Here is an 18,561-nt window from a genome sequence, read left to right as displayed (position 1 = left end):
TAATTTGACTGTTTTACTTGGAAAAATTATGTCTGACAGACTTAAACGTGAGCCTGGTAATGACACACAAATAAATTATGATTTTTAATTTGGAACCACTACCATAAAATGAAACCTGGACAGTTTCTGTCACAGCAGGTTGGTCATGGCAGCAACCTGTCCACCCGTATCATACTGTAGTCAAAGACGCTCCTGGTGTTACTTTGGCCAGGCTTGTTATAAACAAAATGAAGCACGCGGCCGTTTCCCTGGTTACCCATCAGATAAAAACTCCAGGGGATGAGAAAAGAAACTGACTTTTCCAAGGGTGATACGATCAGAGAGAGAATTTATAATTGACACACCTGTTGATCTGCTCTAGAAACTGTAGCACAGTTAATCAAAACACAAGTGTGAGTTTCACATGAGCACAGAGACAACTGTGGTGCACAGAATTTAACCAGCTTCTCTCTGGGGCACACAACATCACCCCTGTAAGAGAGGGGGGCATACCTGCTCATTTCATATGGCTGTAAAGAGAGTCATCAGAAAGGCCTATTCTAACTGCTGTAGATTACAGAGTGTGAGTGGGGGTTATGTGATTTTCTAGGGAGGTTTATATGGCTGCAATTTCACTGAGTGAAGTGAAAACGCTGGATTGGCATCGCCACAACCTCTCCTGTGTTTCTCCTCCCACTGGGGCACAGGGAGAGACACCAACATAAACAGTACACCGGTGCACCAGCATGAAAACAGAGTCCAGTATCTGCAATACTGACAAATGAGAAATGAGCAGTGACGTTGCCCTGTGTGAAAGAACCTGCTGAGATACTGATCAGAGTGAATGTCAGGAGACGCACAGTCTTCTTCAGCCTTTTCAAATAATTTATTGCTGTTTTCGATGACTGTATATGTGACAATACAATACTGCTGTATGTGAAAGTGACACTGTATTCCTTGCAATATAGTGAGTGTAATAGAATGAGTATTTTCAATGTCATATAAAAATATTTGCAATCTTTTCTATGAAACAGGAGTGGACTTAAGTTGCAGCAGCAGCAGCAGCAGCCTGGACTGAAGCTTAAGATATATTGAAATTGATTTTATGATTTCATTCACAAGCATGTGGTCAAAGAATATCATAAAAATATTGATTCATCCGCATTGTAGGTAAATCAATGCTTTCAAAGAATTTTGCTGGCTGTGTATCTGAATGCTTTGAGGGTGGTGCTGAAACAGTACTCTTAACTCAATTAGTCAGCTGAAACTGAAATAATATAAATCAGTTTGATTATGATTAATAATTAAAATATTTCATCAATTAAACATTTACTATCTAAAGTTACAATCCTTAACATTTCAGTTCTGGTCGATGGGAGGAAACTTGTGGTAACAGAAGAAGAGTTCTGTTCAAAATGACACATGTATTGACCACTGGGGACAGCAAACATGCTACTGACTGCACAGTCTGAAACGTAATAGAAGAAGAAGAACTACTATATCTGCTTTGGAGCAAGCCCAACAGAAATGAGGGCTTATTCATAATGTCACAATGTTCTAATATTAAAAGTCTACAAAAGACACTTAACAGTCTTGGATACGCTAAAGGTGAAATATCTGCATCATGTCCAATGAATTTATGCTTTATTTCCTGTGACCCCCGTATGCATTGATACTTAATTTGTAATCCAACTGAAAAAGGTGGACTCTGCCAGTAACAATAAAAATGTCCCGTGTAGTATCATAATTGAGGTATGTAAATACAGTGAGTGCCTATTGCTAAAAAATGCAGGCCGCAAATTGTGTTGAAAATAGTTCTTGATATGATGAACATTTTAAGGATTGTAACTTTGAAGCTTCTGAAATGTGATGTTTTTTAATGGAGAGCTTGAGATTTTAGGATTGTTGATATGAAGAAATCACCTTAGGCTTGTCATGGGCATCTGTCATTTTAGAGACAGAGACAAAGAAGAATTGATTACTCAAAAAAAACAGGCAATAGATTACCCGATAATGAAATTGAAATGAAGCCCTATTTAAGAGTTGCAGTGTTTCATTCAACAGTTACTGTGGCTCTACTAGTTTCAATGGGAGGCTGATTGCTCATCTGGCCACCCTTAGTGTTCCAAACACAAATTTTTTTCACAGTATTTCTTGCAAAATCACCTTTTTAAGCCAAGGAGACAAGTTAGCCATTAAGAAAATGACATAAAGCAGACAAGGACGAACACATTGTGAACATTTGTCCTTCTTCACTCTGCTTACATTTTTGGTGACTGATTCGGAGACATTTACATTGGAAAATTCACATTGACTTTTGTGAATGCATTGCTGAGAATAAAGCACAAAAACACAGATGATAGATGTTGCATGTCAACAGTCAAAAACAAATCATAAAGCTCAGATATAAAGATATGCAATACTAACCAGCCCATGAAATGGAAACTAAAATAACTTCATCCGGTATCCTGCACCAGAAATGTGTGACTCTGCCACTCAGCACAAAACAATAATGTGCCTGGGAAATGACATTCACAGGTTAATTCCAATTTAGAAGCCCTCTCTGTCCTTAACGCCATCCAGTCTAATGTCAGTTATGTTTCCTGCTCCTCCTCCATCATCTTATCGCCCTCCGTCTCGTCTTTTTTAACGGAGAGGTCGCTGTTTCCTGCGCCAGTGCCAAAGTCCAGCACTTGCAAGTTTGACAGGTGAGCGAAAGAGCTCTCATCCACAGAGTCCACAGACAGGCGGTTAAACCTTTAAAGGAAAGAAAGCGAGACAAGTTTGTGAAGTGTTTTTCCTCATTTGAGAGTGGATCAAAATAGTTATTTGATGACTGGGTCAAGGCAAAAATCCTAATATGCAGAGGAGATGTTGACATTTACAAATCACATCTGTCAGGAGGAGCATCTGACAGCTTCTCTCCACTTAGGAATCAGTATAGCAGGAGCCATCTGTTGAGCAAATGTGCCACTCTGGACGGCACCAACAACACACAGGTGTTCACTCACTTTGCATCACAACACTTCTGAAGACACATAGAATCAACTGCATCTACTCTTATCTACCAGTGAAAATGCTGGCATAAGTTTAACAGAAAGTTTATCAACTAGCCAACATGCGAAGCACATGAACATGCAATTAGTAATGAACACACTCACACACGCACACTTAAATCCTCCCTTCACTTCCCCCACTGATGCATTCAAGTGGCTCTAAATTGGCTCAGGCCAGAAGCTCCCAACTGCAGAACAGAAATGTGGCAGCAGCTGATATGAGCAACATGAAGTGCACAACAGCCTGGAAGGTTGAAGGCCTGTAAACACGAGCCATAAAGCAGCTAGGTTGGGATCAGACGGAAAACCAAAGAGAACAAAAGCCTTGAAAGCACTTGTCGGAAACCTCTTTACTCTGCTGTCTGACTGCTGCTTTCAGCTGCAGCGCTTGTGGGTATAAGCCTGCACTATGTGGAATAAACCAAAGTGGAAAATTTGCTGAACGCACACAAGTTAGAGGAGATGGAGAGATTAGGTACCACACCACAGTACTCTGCAAAATGAAGCTCAGTCACACTGTGGAACACACAGTAAGTTGAGTTTTAAACTATTGTGTGAAAAGTTAAAAGTAGGGTTTCGAAATGTAAAATTAACATGAATAGCTTTAATCCCTCTGTGTCTACGTTTATACTCTGTGACAAAACTCTAAGTTACTAGTTTGACATTTAGCAAAATGTGCTTTTTCACTTTCTTGTCAGAGTGAGACAAGAAGATTGATACCAGTATCATATCTGTGCAGTAAATATGAAGCTACAGCCAGCAGTTGGCATGCTTAGGAAGTCAGTGAAATAGAAATAGTCTGGCACATAACCCCCAAAAAACCACAAAGTAGCACTTTTACAATTCAGTTTTTGCATGGATTAAATAAACAAGCTACAACAGTAAATTAGTGCCTGCCTGCTAGGTCGGCTGTTTTTCCAGTCTTTGTGCTAAGCTAAGCTAACCAGCTCCTGGCAATAGCTTCAATTACACTGTACGGACAAGTGAGCTTATTTCCCAAAATTTCAAACTACTTCTTTAAATTTAAAGTATACTTTCTGAATTTGATTTTTTCCAAGAACAAAAAGTGCACATATCCAAACCTTTTCACTATCCCTAAAATCACTCTGAGCTGAGTGTAAAAAACATTTTCAAAAAGGGGGAGAAAACACCATTGTACATGCACCCAATTGCAGCTGTCCCTTGGCGATTAGCAGAGCAGTTTAAATAAAATCAACGATTTCCTCACAGCCACTATTTGGTCGCTCTTGCACAATCATTCACTGAGTGGTGATCAATCCAAATGGAGATGAGACCTGTGTAAGGAGCCACCCACTCATTTTAAATAAACCCATGGGAAAGATGAAGACAAGTATTCAACACCTGTTCACTTCTTATATGGAAAGAAAATCCAGGACTCACTATTGGAAGTAACATGCATGAGACTGAGAAATGGTCCCTTACCGGAGGAAGATGCCTTTAATGTTTGGAGTGCCTTCAAATGCTGAAGCAGGAACACTGGAGATACGATTACTTTGCAGGTACAGGTACTCCAGAGACTCAGGTAGGTCAGAGGGGATGTGTGTCAGCTGGTTGCCAGACAGATCTAATGTCTAAAATTACAAAATAAAAATAACTAACGTAATAAAACATTTTCACTGATCTATGTGATAAATAATTGTAAAGTAAGACGCAATATATAAAATATGCTAAATATGCTAACTTGTAGCCCTTTTGCAGCTAACAAATCAAAACAATGATTAAATAGATTTTTCAATTGTTTCTCTAGTTGCGAGTGTTTCAGAAGTAAAGCAAAGATGTGACTTTTTGTCTAACCGGATAGGAAACCATGGCAACCTGGGAAATGGGTTAAAGTCTTTGAGGATTCTGAGAATATCTTCAAAACAGCGGTAAGTGGTTTTTAAATGACTTCCTGAGTTTTTCAGGCTCTGTTAATAAAATTTATTCTAATACATAAGAGGCAAAAACTGGGGCTACACTGGCACATACTATCACGAAATAGCCACAGTCCAATACCCTAATTCCAACATTGACAAAAGCTCCCATCTGCAAACTCAGCCTGTGCTATGCAGCCTATGTTCACAAAAATTTGAAAGAAAATATCTAAAATCTTTAAGAATTCCAACACCACTGTCTCTACTGTGCCAGAGCCAGTTCACCTCACTTCACTAACATAAAAATGATAAGGTCAGTCAGGTTTGTGCCCTTTTAATGGCAAATGTCTTAGTTTTTATGATTTCAGTAAAAGCATACGGTAGAACCTCGAACCAAATCCTCATTAAGTTCTTAAAAGTTCACTCTGTGTTACGGGTTTCAAGTTCATGCAATGGACAGGTTTGACAAAACATCTTGCAATAGTATTTGAGCTGTATCTCCCCTTGATACTCACTGTGAGTGCACTGAGCTCCATCCAGGCTCCCTGGTACACTGAATTCAGTTTCAGTTGGTTGTCACTTAGAATGAGTTTTCGTAGCTTCTCCATGCCTGTAAGTGCACCATCCGGTATGGAAGTGAGCCGGTTGTTCTTGATTTCAAGCACCTGCAGACTGCGAGGAAGACCCAAGGGTATGGAGTGAAGGCTGTTCCCTGACATGTCCAGTTTTTCCAATAGACGCAGCTTCCTGAAGGCCTCACGGTGCACTTTCGCGCTGGTCAGCTTGTTGTAGCTGAGATTGAGCTCCGTCAGGCTGTACAGCAGGATCAGGTCATTGCGGCCAATCTCAGAAATGGAGTTGTGGAGCAGCATTAGGATCTTGACCCGTCGAGGCAAGCCCCTGGGAACCCGCTCCAGCAAATTGTTGTACATGTGCAGAGTATGCAGCTTCTTCAAACCCTAGGGAAATGAAAATTAAAGATTCAAGAGATGATGCATTGTTACGCAGAAGATCAAAATATCAAATGCAAAGCAGTTGAGCATATAATTTCTTGTGAAATGAAAAAGACATTTACATGAAAAGCAGCTGGGTGGATGGAACGTGAGCGGAGCTTGTTATTGTGGAGGAGCAGATACTCTAGGTTTCGGACAGAGGTAAGGGAATCTCCAGGGATGTTGCGGATGGAGTTCTTCTCCAGGTGTAGGAGCACTAGATTGCGAGGCAGACCCTTGGGAACGATGCTGAGGTTGTTGTTTGACAAGTCCAGGCACTCCAGACTGCTCAGTAGGCTACCAGAGGAGAAGGAGAGGAAGTCATTAAGTAAGTTTTCTGATCCTGGACTGTTACTTTGTCTCTGCTGCTGCAACACAAGATTTCACACATAAATCTATGTATAATCAAGGCTTTGCAGTGCAATAAAGGCTTGCACTTGGCAACAGCATTAACATGTGAGAATATGTTAACCACTAGGGATTTGTGAGTGAGGATTTTGTCTACCTGAAAGTCTCATTGTCCATGCCCTCATTGCTGAGGAGGTTGTTCTGAAGATACAACTCTCTGAGGTTTGACAAGTTGTCGAACGCCCCCGCTGGGATTTTCTCCAACTTGTTACTCTGTAACAACAGGAGCAGTCAGGCATTCATCATTACCATATTCATGGATGAAAATAAACCCAGTGTATGTGTTCCACCTAATGTCTAACAGCAAACTTAAGTAGGAAGGCAATCTAATATCTTAACAGATCATCTACTCTCAGGGTATGTGACGGGTATAATATGTGATGTCACAGGTGCTGTACCTTAAGATGAAGCCGGTAAAGGCTGGAGGGTAGGTTCTTGGGTACAACCCGCAGGAAGTTGCTTGACAAAGTAAGGATCTCCAGATTGTGAGAAGCATTGAACATGTTATCAGGAAGCCCTGCGTCAGTCAGCTTGTTGTTATGAAGATAGACAGATCTGGAAGCCATGATCAAGAGATAATGCTATGAGTAAATGGATATAATTCCAGCAAAAAGGGATAAATTTTCATACACATTCATACCTTAGTTTTGGTTTATGGCCAAACGTATATGGGTAGATCCTTACAAGCTGATTAGCAGCAAAATCAGCACTAACCAAAGAGGGTGGTAGGACCTTTGGGGCTGAAGTAAGCTGCAAGCACAAGAAAAGAAGTATTGTACTGTTATAGTGTTGTGTAGGTGACTTTACCACTGGAGTCTGCTGTTTGCGTCCTGTCTTCTGCCAACAGTAAAATGTCTTTCAACTATAACCGCAAACTTTGATTGCCCCCTCAAGATGAATTATAAAAACTTTGGTGATTGCTGCAAAACTGATGTTAATGGCATCAGCTTCAGCTATACTTTGTGTTTAGTGCCAATTAGAAAACTACAATGGTGATCATGGAAAAGATTATACCTAGAAATTTTAAATTAGCACATTAACATTATCATTGTGAGCATGTTAGCAGGCTAATGTCAGTATTTAACTCAGCAGACAGCCTCACTAGCGCTGCTAGTGTGGCTGTAACCTCTAAAGGACCGTCCACACCAAGAACAATAACTAGAATGCAGTGGTGTGCTGTCAAAGCAAGCAAGGCAGGCAGTGCTTGACCAGTTAAAGCTAAAGACAGAAATCGATTAGAATCGTACTGAAGTGAAAGTGTGCTTGTCAAGCTGTCCTTGACTCAGCTTCCACCATTCTAGGATCATACATGTGCACATGTGTGTGGAAATGTGTGTGGAAACTAAATGAAACTGTAAAAAATTACCTCCATAGTTTTCTTCCTATGCATTAAGTGGCAGCGGTAAGAAGGAAACAAGCAAATTACACTGCGATTTTTCATCTCTGTGCAAGATCTGGCATAATTTTGTGAAGTTTCTGAGACAGCATATTCTTACACAAGTAACACAGCTCCTTTCAGGAATAACTCAGTGCATTGTGTGCATAGTGGGCAAGAGAGGTGAAAGAGAGAGGTGAGGCTGGTGACTGGAGCAGAGAGTTAGAAGTTAATATAGCTGTTAACATAGCATTGGAATGTACAGGGCATCCAGAAAGTATTCACAGCGCTTCACTTTTTCCACATTTTCTTATGTTACAGCCTTATTCCAAAATGGATTAAATTCATTTATTACCTCAAAATTCTACACACAATGCCCCATAATGACAAAGTGAAAAAGGTTTGCTTGAAACTTTTGCAAATGTATTAAAAATAAAAAACAAAATAATCACATGTACATAAGTATTCACAGCCTTTGCCATGACACTCAAAATTGAGCTCAGGTGCATCCTGTTTCCACTGATCATCCTTCAGATGTTTCTATAACTTGATTGGAGTCCACCAGTGGTAAATTCAGTTGATTGGACATGATTTGGAAAGGCACACACCTGTCTATATAAGGTCCCATAGTTGACCGTGCATTTCAGGTCACAAACCAAGCCATGAAGTCCAAGGAATTGTCTGTAGACTTCCAAGACAGGATTGTATCAAGGCACAGATCAGGGGAAGGGTACAGAAAAATTTCTGCATCATTGAAGGTCCCAATGAGCACAGTGGCCTCCATCATCCGTAAATGGAAGAAGTTTGGAACCACCAGGTCTCTTCCTAGAGCTGGCCGCCGTCAGGGAGGTGACCAAGAACCCGATGGTCACTCTGACAGTGCTCCAGCGTTGCTCTGTGGAGAGAGGAGAACCTTCCAGAAGTACAGCCATTTCTACAGCACTCCACCAATCAGGCCTGTATGGTAGAGTGGCCAGACGGAAGCCACTCCTCAGTAAAAGGCACATGACAGCCCACCTGGAGTTTGCCAAAAGGCACCTGAAGGACTCTCAGACCATGAGAAACAAAATTCTCTGGTCTGATGAAACAAAGCTTGAACTCTTTGGCCTGAATGCTAAGCGTCATGTCTGGAGGAAACCAGGCACCACTCATCACCTGGCCAATACCATCCCTACAGTGAAGCATGGTGGTGGCAGTATCATGCTGTGGGGATGTTTTTCAGCAGCAGGAACTGGGAGACTAGTCAGGGTCGAGGGACAGATGAATGTACTAATGTGCAGAGACATCCTTGATGATAACCCGCTCCAGAGCGCTCTGGACCTCAGACTGGGGCAAAGGTTCATCTTCCAACAGGACATCGACCCTAAGCACACAGCCAAGATAACAAAGGAGTGGCTTCTGTGAATGTCCTTGAGTGGCCCAGCCAGAGCCCAGACTTGAACCTGATTGATCATCTCTGGAGAGATCTGAAAATGGCTGTGCACCGACGCTCCCCATCCAACCTGATGGAGCTTAAGAGGTTCTGCAAAGAATAATGGGAGAAACTGCCCAAACATATGTGTGCCAAGCTTGTAGCATCATACTCAAAAAGACTTGAGGCTGTAATTGCTGCCAAGGGTTTTTGAGTGTCATGGCAAAGGCTGTGAATCTTTTTTATTTTTAATAAATTTGCAAAAGTTTCAAGCAAACTTTTTTCACTTTGTCATTATGGGGTATTGTGTGTAGAATTTTGAGGTAAAAAATGAATCTATTTGGAACAAGGCTGTAACATAACAAAATGTGGAAAAAGTGAAGTGCTGTGAATACTTTCCGGATGCACTGTATGTGCACTTTAGACTATTTGTCAGTAAACAAATGCTACAACTCTTCAAGACCCAAGCCAAGTTCCTGCATCTCCCCTGTGCTTCCAAACTACAGTCCGGATGATAAGCCAGGAAAGTTAACAATTAAATTAATCAAATAATTAAATTGATAAGTAAATGGGAAATATTTTGAAGATTACCAGTCAGTTCAAATGAATAATCCTAATACTTCTCCAGCCAGTAAGGTTTGCAGGAAGTTGAAGATGTCCAGGCAGGGTGCAGCAAGACGTAGGAGAGAGACTCTCAGCACAGGAAAGACAGGCAGCACAAAACTGTGAGACAGAATAGGCCCTGAATTTAAGAGAGATTTGCTACTGCTACTGTCATGAATAGGTACGTTTTGTTATGGTCCATATTTTTGTCATTGGTATAATACAGCTGAATGGTACACTGCACTGAGATCGTGGTTTTTGGAGAGTGGTGGTTTGGGACTCTGCTTGCCTATCTGTAAAAGTCATTCACACACTACTGCTATAATGACAACCGTAACAATAATGATGGGAGCATCCAGACTGTTGAATGATAATGTTCTGTAGACAGTGGCACCATCCGTGCACTGCACACTCAAGCTGTGTCAGAGCAAAACACAATACACTTCACACTGATTCTGAGGGTGAGCCCAACTGCATCCCAGGGTCTTTTTGTTGGCAAATTTATAAATACTGTTTGTCTTAACAAGCAGGTGGGTTTTTTGAACCTCAACCATGACTCTCTTCAATGTCATCTGCCATGTTGAACATGATGGGTTTAACTGTCAGTCAGGTGGTATGTTTATTTTATCAGACAGCAGGTCCAGGTGAGATCAAGCGGTTCTGGTGGATGCAGTGGGCTGGCAGACAGCGGCGGTGCTCGGTGTATTGACCCACTAATGTTATTATTAAAGAGCAGAACACACATTCTGCCTGCCTGTGAATTAATATGCATTTTATTAGTTGTCAGTGTTTCTGTTGTTCATCAAATCACTATGACAGTCCCAACGGTATAGTTCACCACTGTCATTGTCACTATAGTTGTGGTGTGGACTCTGCCATCCACAGTTAGGATGATATTTAAAACGATATATTCATAGTTATCATTATACTTACTGTTGTTGGTGCAGACAGTTCTCTTGTTTTGTATTTTCAAACCATGCATAGTTAACTTCATAACCTAAACTTAGTTGTTCTGGTTGCCTAAATTCAACAAAACTATAGTGATGGAAGATCAGAAAATGTTCAGTGAAAAGTTTTTTGGATGGTAATTTAAGTTATTTTTGGAACACAATGATACACTTCTTATTTTGTGGTTTGGATCTGAGGATCTGTCCTCCATTTCAAATATTTGCTTTGGTATAGCCTGTCTGTCCTCTTAAAAGAAGTGGGCAATATTTAATTTGCTACAGAGCAAAAATGTTGTATGGTAATCGGTGTACCTCTTCATGTAAGAACACAGTTTACCACAACTAAAGCTTTACTGTACAAAGTCGCAGAGAATATAAAAAATCCGAGAAGCACTGGTGAGATTAGATGTTCATTTAGAGCTCTCTCCTTTATAATATGGTTTATGGATTAAAGCAGCACGGGTGTCTTTGAGGCTTAGTGAGCACTTAAAATCCTCTATTCTTCCTATCTATCCTGTTTGCCTATTCATCTCAGTGAAGGCACAAATCTCTCCATCTTTTCTCTCTTGCTCTGTGTCCAAAAGGGTCAGAAACATTTTAGCTCTGACCAGCTGGCACAGCCATACTGGAAGTCATTACAAGCATAAGCTCGCACAGCATATGAGAGGAGACTGCCACCTCCCTTTGCCAGCTGGCACTATGTCAGTGTATCAGAATAGAATAGAATAGAATAGGGATAAATAAAGAAATAGATCAACTTGCTGTTGCATTATGCAAGCACAAGTGCTGTGCCGTCAGGGCAAGCAAGGGCGTGACCATGGGGCTAGTCGAGCAGGTAGGGGAGCTGCATTTTTTTAATGTTTAAGCATGTGCATTGAGGAGAATCTTGGAATCTTTGACGAGTGACTAGCAATAATGAAAGTGTACTTGTCAAGCTGTCCTTGACTCAGCTTCCACTGTTCTCAGATCAGTTATGATATTGCATGCATTAAACGCATACGCAGATGTGTGTGTTAACTAAAGTTGTGCATTAGAAATGTTTTTCTCCCTAAGCACTAAGAGGTGGCAGTAGTACGTAGACAAGCAAATTATACTGATTTATCATGCCACAAGGCAACAACCATGTGTTTGGTCAGTTTCCCCTATTTGCAACACCAACCATCACCCACTAAAACAACCTTGACTCAGAAATAAATCAAATTGTTAGGGAGTCAGGCCTTAGGTTCATGATGAAATGTAGGATTCTGCATTGTCATTGGAGTGTGTTATTGTCATTGTTTTTGAAGATTACCATAGAAGTGATGTTTAGATATTTAGGTGACAGCCAGAGCCAGAGGCATATTGTTTTCGTGTTGTTCGTCTATCTTATTCTCATGGACACAAAAGCTCAGTAAAACCTTGACTAAACTTCAAATTTGGCACAAACATTCATTAGGACTCAAGGATGAACTGATTAGATTTTGGTGGTCAAAGGTCAACAGTCAAGGTCAGTGTGACCTCACAAAACACTTTTTAGTCATTACTCAAGCAATTTTACACTATTTCACACGTAAGGTTCTTATTTTATATGACTCTGGATAAACAGGGATGTAATCTGAGACTAGTCTGAGTGGCGTACAACCGCAAGGTGGTAATTCTAGTTTTCCTCTATACTGCACATTTGATATGTTAACTGTCAGTTCAAAGGCACAATCCTGATACTTATTCAGCCAGGAAGGAGTGCAGCAAGACGCAGGAAAGAAACTTTCATTACAAAAGAGACAGGCAGCACAAATCATTAGGCAAGACAGGCTCTGAATTTATGAGAGCTTTGCTGGTACTGTCATAAAAAAGATATGTTTTAGTCAGGTCCAATCTGAATTGCACACTGACAGGGTGGTTTTTCTGGTGGGAGTGGTGTGTGTGTGTGTGTGTGTGTGTGTGTGTGTGTGTGTGTGTGTGTTAGGGGTGGGGGGCTTGTTGTTTTGCTCTGCTTCCCTATCTGTAAAAGGTTTGTAGAGAGAACAAACATTTGAAAGTCTGGTACATGACTCACCTTATTATTTGCCAAGTATAGATAGGCCAGCTGTTCGAGCATCTCAAAACCTTCATCTTCAAGGCCTGTAAACAGAAAAACATACTGCATTCCTAATCAATGTGTTTGAGCACACACCACCAGCCAAAATACAACCCTGTACACATGAAAATAATCTTATCATTACCAAAAACTATACTATTCTCTCTCTTATTATGTCATCTGGGATTGACAGGGTCACAATCTCACTGTATGGATTGATCTCACATACAATCATCCCATTACAACAATATGTTTAATTCACATTGATTTCAGAAGCTGCAGTTAAAGCTTTAGCAACAGAAAAACAACCCAGCAGTCACCACAGCTGGCCAGAAATCCACAGAGCTATGTGCTTGTCTTGGCATTCTTGATTAGGCACAGTGATAACAACCAACTGGCATTTTATTTATAGCAGGAACGATACAGGCTTAATCAGAAGATTACCATGACACTTGATTTGTTTGTTATGGGTGTTATGTGGCTGAACAAACTACATAATATATTGATGTGAACCTCCAAAAATCACAAGGATCAACCCTTGTCCAGCTGTTCTGGACTTGCAATGTTGTTTTCATGTTGTTTTTGAGTTTTACTTTCTGCCTTTTTAACAATATAACTTTTGCAGGCATTTTGACCATTACAAGATAATAGAAAATGCTACCATAAAGGGTAAAAGTAACATAAATGGAGTTGTAAAATTAATCAACTGACTACTACTAAAGGGTAAGCTGCCATAAGATACTGTTCTTGCCAGATAATGTATGTCTGCAACAGCAAAACCTCTGTTTATTATCAAACTAAAATTATTACAAATTGACCTTTTTAACTTGGCACAGTTCAAGTCAGTACAGACCCACAGATGAGCAGGACAAACATAAATCCTCTTTGTCCCACACAAAACCTTGTAAACATGTCTGTAATCTGCTCCCCTGCTTTATATGCTAGATCACTGCTAGGTGTTTAGAGTGTGTTTACCATCTGTGGTGAGCCAGTTGTTCTGAAGGTTGAGAGTCTCAAGCTGATGCAGGTGGGAAATGTGCTCCACTGTTATCTCCTCAATTTTGTTGTTCTGGTATCAGGAGACAAAACAAAGACAGCAAATACAATAGCAGACGAGTTTTGCACTGATAACTACCTAACTGCTGAGCTGAACTACAAAATGTATAAGTGTGTTATGTCTTTGTATATGCGTGTGAAAGACCTGTAGAGAGAGCTGTCGGGTTTTATCAGACAACTCGGCGGGGAACTCTGTGAGGTCAACTCCAGCACAGTCTACTGCCCCCTCTGCTGTACAGCTACAATCCAGTGGACACTGGACCAGCTCAGGTTTCGTCACCACTGTTGAGATGTTGGTCTCTTCTCCCTCCTCCTCTTCCACTGGTTCAAGGGGGGCCTGGCAATGCACCAAAACCCAGGCCAAGAGCAGCACACTTAGGGTCTGCAGGATGGAATGCTTGGGAAAGGCCATGTCCGCTGCTGAGCTCTCCTGTTGCACAACCACATGGACAGTAAAGTTAAAATCAGGTCATGAATTATTTTGCTCCTGGGAACAAGGCCTCGTAAAAGCTGCAATCTGCTACTCTTTGGACATTAAAGCAGGAGTAGGTGTTTTTGGGAATTTCTTAATTGAGTGCATGTAATTACAATGTAGCATGTATGCTAACACACTCAAGCAATGCATCTGGTTTGTCCTATGTAATTGTGATGTCCATGTCAAATTATACATATATATATATATATATATATATACATGTATATATATATGTGTGTGTGTGTGTGTGTGTGTGTGTGTGTGTGTGTATATATATATATATATATACACACACACACACATATATATACATATATACATATATACATACATATATGGTTACGTATATATATATGGTTAGGTATGGTATGGTTATTCCTATAATAGATAAGTGAGAAGCTCTACTGATAGGCTTTCAAATAAAATGGTGGGAGTGGCTTCATACTGTCAGTCTGGTTCTTATTCATATCACCTTTTAAGTTTATTTAGAGAAAGAAATTCATCAATTTTAGGTGCTGTGGTTGAAATGACAAAATAAACTTTTGGGCCTTAAAACCAAAACATTGAGCTGAAAGAAGCAAAAGTACACTGTAGAATACAAGCAGTCCTGTGATCCATTGATAATATGATTATGGCCACCATAAAGTAATAAAATGAAGTATGTGTGAAGTTTTCTATAGGCGACCATTTTACTCATTTTACTCAGTTCAAATATTTTGCTATGTATGATCTTATGAAGGCATGTATCAAATGTAGTTGTGTAATTACAATGTATAGTTGTCACATCTGCCTCAATTGTTAGGTCAGTGTATTGACCAGTACCTGGAAGGAGGGCATGCATGAAGTTTGTCTGTGATTCAGACAGGTGAGGTCGGCCTCTGTTCAGTCACCTGAAGCTATAGTCTCACACACACTTACACAAAGTCCACAAAGATCACTTCCCAACGTTTATATGTAAACTAATAGGTTTGACAGATTAAACTTGAGTGTAAAGACTATAGATGATACATTATAAATGAAAAACAACCTTTATATAGTTCCAAGAGAATAAAAACTATTTTTTATTGATTTATTCATTTTTTATTGTTTCCTTATCAGCTAGTGATGCAGATGGCTGTAATGGAAAATGAAAATGTATTTCTTTAACTACCATGAAGCAGCATTCCTCTAGCTCATCTGTGTGTGGCAGATCTTATATTTTCATTCATGAATCTGTTAACCTGAACCTCTGCTCTATTGACAAAGCAATCAGATCCAACTCACACGCAGCTACATTTTCAACCTCTGCAAGTTCCTGTTTCTGCTGAGCCTATTCTAAACCACCGCAAAGCTAGTCAGATGTGAAGAGACAACAACAGCCCCAGTATGTTTAGAAAAGAGGTGACATACACTGGTATAAAGTGTTTCTGTTATTTCTGTCAAGACACAAGAGATTCAGAGATCTGTCCAGGCTCAAACCCAGGTCAGTAAATCTAGAGACTAAAATACAGCTTTGAATGTGATCTTTTTTTCATTTTTCTCTCAAGCGTACCAACTTTATGGTTGTGCAGAACTAAATTACTTGGGGTACCCCTTTAAAGCAAGTAAAACACACATGTATCTGCTTACCACAGTTTAATTTATGGTAAGGATACGTACTGCATCATTTCAGTTCAAATCTCCCTGCGGTGCCGTTTCTAACTGGTGTCTAAAAAAAGTAGCATCCTCACATATAAAAATGTATTCCACTCATGGAGGGTTTGCATCATTTACGCACCAGGCCAACAACAAATGACAGCTGGCTCTCTGCTCCTCCTGTTTGCTGTGTCTGAAGTTTCAGTCCTCACCAACAGCAAGGGCTAATTTGAAAAAAAAAAAAAAACATATTCATAAACCACAACATTTCAAAACATTTCATACACATGCATTCACAAAAAAAATGAGTCTTCAGGTTTAGATTTGGTAACATAATGTGAATCTAGTGTTTTCATAATCATCTGACTAGCATACAGAGAGCAGTGTTTGTGTGGCTGAGGCTAGTGTTTGGCAAAGCCCTGAAAATGTCCTCTAATCATTTCCACCAATGTTGATAGAAATATTCCAAGTGGGCACTCAGAGCAGCTCTCAAGGCAAAAGTCTAAAAGCCATCCATCAGAGAAGCCTTCTCTGCTTGTTGCACCACAACTACCAGAGGGACTGTGGCAAGCACACACACACAAGTGTACGCACACAGCAGCAGAAAATCCACACAGCAGAATGCATACACCCACAGCGAATGACAACTAAAAGCCTGTGCACTTGCCTGCACTTACTGCACAATGTCAACCCTGGTTGGAATAAAAACATCATAGCATCCAGGGGTCAGAGAGGAGTTTAAAGCCTTCACTAAGTCAACAACATTCTCATGTTACCTTATAATTTAAAGGCTTGAAGTGAAAATACACTTCATTTCAAAAGTCATCATCTTGTTTTCGTCTTGTTCTGCTATTTCTCAGCCGAGCAGAGGTTGTGAGGTGGCTTCGCTGCACTGTTAAATAGTCCGGATAATCTGAAATACGCATGCCAAAACTGTCATGCATGGATGAATGACACCTTAAGCTCAGTTCCATATGACATTACAGGCAGCCATAAAACATGCAGCAGTAAACTCTGCAAAAGCAACATTCTGGTCTACTACTGTACTTTACCCCTTCCGAACGACGTTTGCTGAAATGCACTGAAGTCTGACGTCCAGTCCAAACACAGGCTGTCCCATAGCAGGCGAGGAGTCACACAGCCGCACCAGATACCCTCCAGATGTGAGAGAGAAGTGGGAGTGGGAGAGAGAAAGTTAGTAGAAAGAAAGAAAAGAACAGGCGAGAGTGAAGAGGAAGGGAGTGAGTAAGAGAGACAGCTCTGACCTGACGCGGAGCCAAAAACAAATTCTTTCCTTTTTTTTCTCATATTTTTTTTTCCCCAAGTATTGATTTTTTTCCTCCTCAGTGTGGCAGGTCTTTCCAGTATAATGTAATAAGTTTGTGTTACGATAGCTTGGTAAAATTTCCAACCTACATGATTCATCTGAGATGATAACCATACTGCAGACTTGGGTTAACAAATACTTGGATCCACTTAAAGGTCACATCCCTTCAAAGTGATTGGGTGCCTGTGTGTTGGATGTTAAAAAACTGAAACTTTTGTTCTCCAGGTTATACTGAATCTTAAACATCTGTAGTGCAGATTATTCATAAAGGACACCACAGAGCTAAAAAACAAAAAATACAAATAAAAAATAAAAATGTGTTAACAAACGTTTGTTAACAAAAACGTGTTCTGAGACACCTTTTTGGGGGAAGGTCATCCTAAATACTTCTGTAATTAAGTAAAAAGTGGAAGAGTATCCTGCCAAAAAGAGGCGTCAGCATGTGATTTAATGTCCTATGGGTTTGTGGATTAGGCCTCTTTTCAACAAGCCCACCTCCCATTAGGCATAGTGTGTGAACATCTGCTACCATTACGATGCATTAGCACAGTTCACTGAACTTCAGATTTACACGCAAAAGTGTTTTGGGATGATTCATCACCATAAAATGTGCTTCAGCAAAAAATAAAAGTGTATTTGTCTGTCTTAGGTTTTTTTTGTTTGTTAGTTTGTGTTTTTTATTTTTTTTTTTAACTTTTCTAATTATTTTTTATCATCTGCTTCAGGTTAAAAATAAATAATTTGAAGAATCTGTGAGCAATAATTAGCCATATTTCTCATTTTCATTTACTTAGCTGTGTGTGTGTGTGTGTGTGTGTGTGTGTGTGTGTGTGTGTGTGTGTAAGGCACTCAAATAAGGCACTCAAATAAAACAGCTAAAAAAAATCACATGCACACATGTAGGACATGCACACTGCCCTACAAAACCAAAACACATTAACTACAAAGTACTGCAGAATACTCCCCCCCAAGCCAGAACAATTCAGAAATATGGTACACATCTTTGCTGAGTTGTCATATCCACAGAAACACAGTGTTAAGTTGGTTGGTAAGAAAGTTTTGATTAATCATGCATATTGCATATTGCATATAATTTTTTTGCTAACATTTCATTTGTAATATGGTATTAGGTGGTAACAGTTGCTGTCCATGTAAAGTGAACAGGATTGGTTCGAAAAGTTATTTATTATCAGTAACCCTGATAACAAGCAGCACAAATACTGGGAAATGGGACACTCTGAGGAACATGTGAATGCGATGTCTCTTCCTCAGTCTACTATGTAGAATCAGTCCAGGTCACTCCCCAAGTGGCTCCACCAGGTTGTCTGGCCCTCAGGCCATCTGCCTGAGGAGTACTTGCCCTGCCCCTGCCCAGCCCTCAGGCTGTG

The 18,561-nt window shown here is 40.2% G+C and overlaps 1 protein-coding gene across 3 annotated transcripts; it reads right to left on the bottom strand.

The window, feature by feature from the left end:
* Positions 1–846: 846 nt before the first annotated feature.
* On the bottom strand, positions 847–17,037 carry podn (podocan). 3 transcript variants are annotated; one of them, XM_071487295.1, is made up of 13 exons: positions 16,899–17,037; positions 16,623–16,759; positions 15,989–16,070; positions 13,903–14,187; positions 13,677–13,770; positions 12,681–12,745; positions 6,950–7,059; positions 6,708–6,864; positions 6,407–6,522; positions 5,985–6,198; positions 5,425–5,868; positions 4,479–4,627; positions 847–2,736 (listed from the first exon to the last, which is right to left on the bottom strand). In XM_071487295.1, the coding sequence occupies exons 4-13, from the start codon at positions 14,167–14,169 to the stop codon at positions 2,574–2,576; spliced, it is 1,779 nt and encodes a 592-aa protein (XP_071343396.1). In that variant the 5' UTR covers positions 14,170–14,187; positions 15,989–16,070; positions 16,623–16,759; positions 16,899–17,037; the 3' UTR covers positions 847–2,573. The 3 variants fall into 3 exon arrangements, with proteins under 3 accessions (XP_071343396.1, XP_071343395.1, XP_071343397.1); XM_071487294.1 differs by lacking the exon at positions 16,623–16,759 and having other exon boundaries at positions 16,899–17,035; XM_071487296.1 differs by lacking the exons at positions 15,989–16,070; positions 16,623–16,759 and having other exon boundaries at positions 2,432–2,736; positions 16,899–16,990.
* Between the last annotated feature and the right edge of the window lie 1,524 nt (positions 17,038–18,561).

The sequence above is a fragment of the Trachinotus anak genome, unplaced genomic scaffold, assembly GCF_046630095.1.
Source record: "Trachinotus anak isolate AG129_WGS33_773 ecotype Australia unplaced genomic scaffold, CSIRO_AGI_Tana_v1 ptg000010l, whole genome shotgun sequence".
NCBI classification, from domain to species: Eukaryota; Metazoa; Chordata; class Actinopteri; order Carangiformes; family Carangidae; genus Trachinotus; species Trachinotus anak.
The sequence above is the reverse complement of the archived record's forward strand: the minus strand, read 5'-3'. Positions and strand labels throughout refer to the sequence as shown.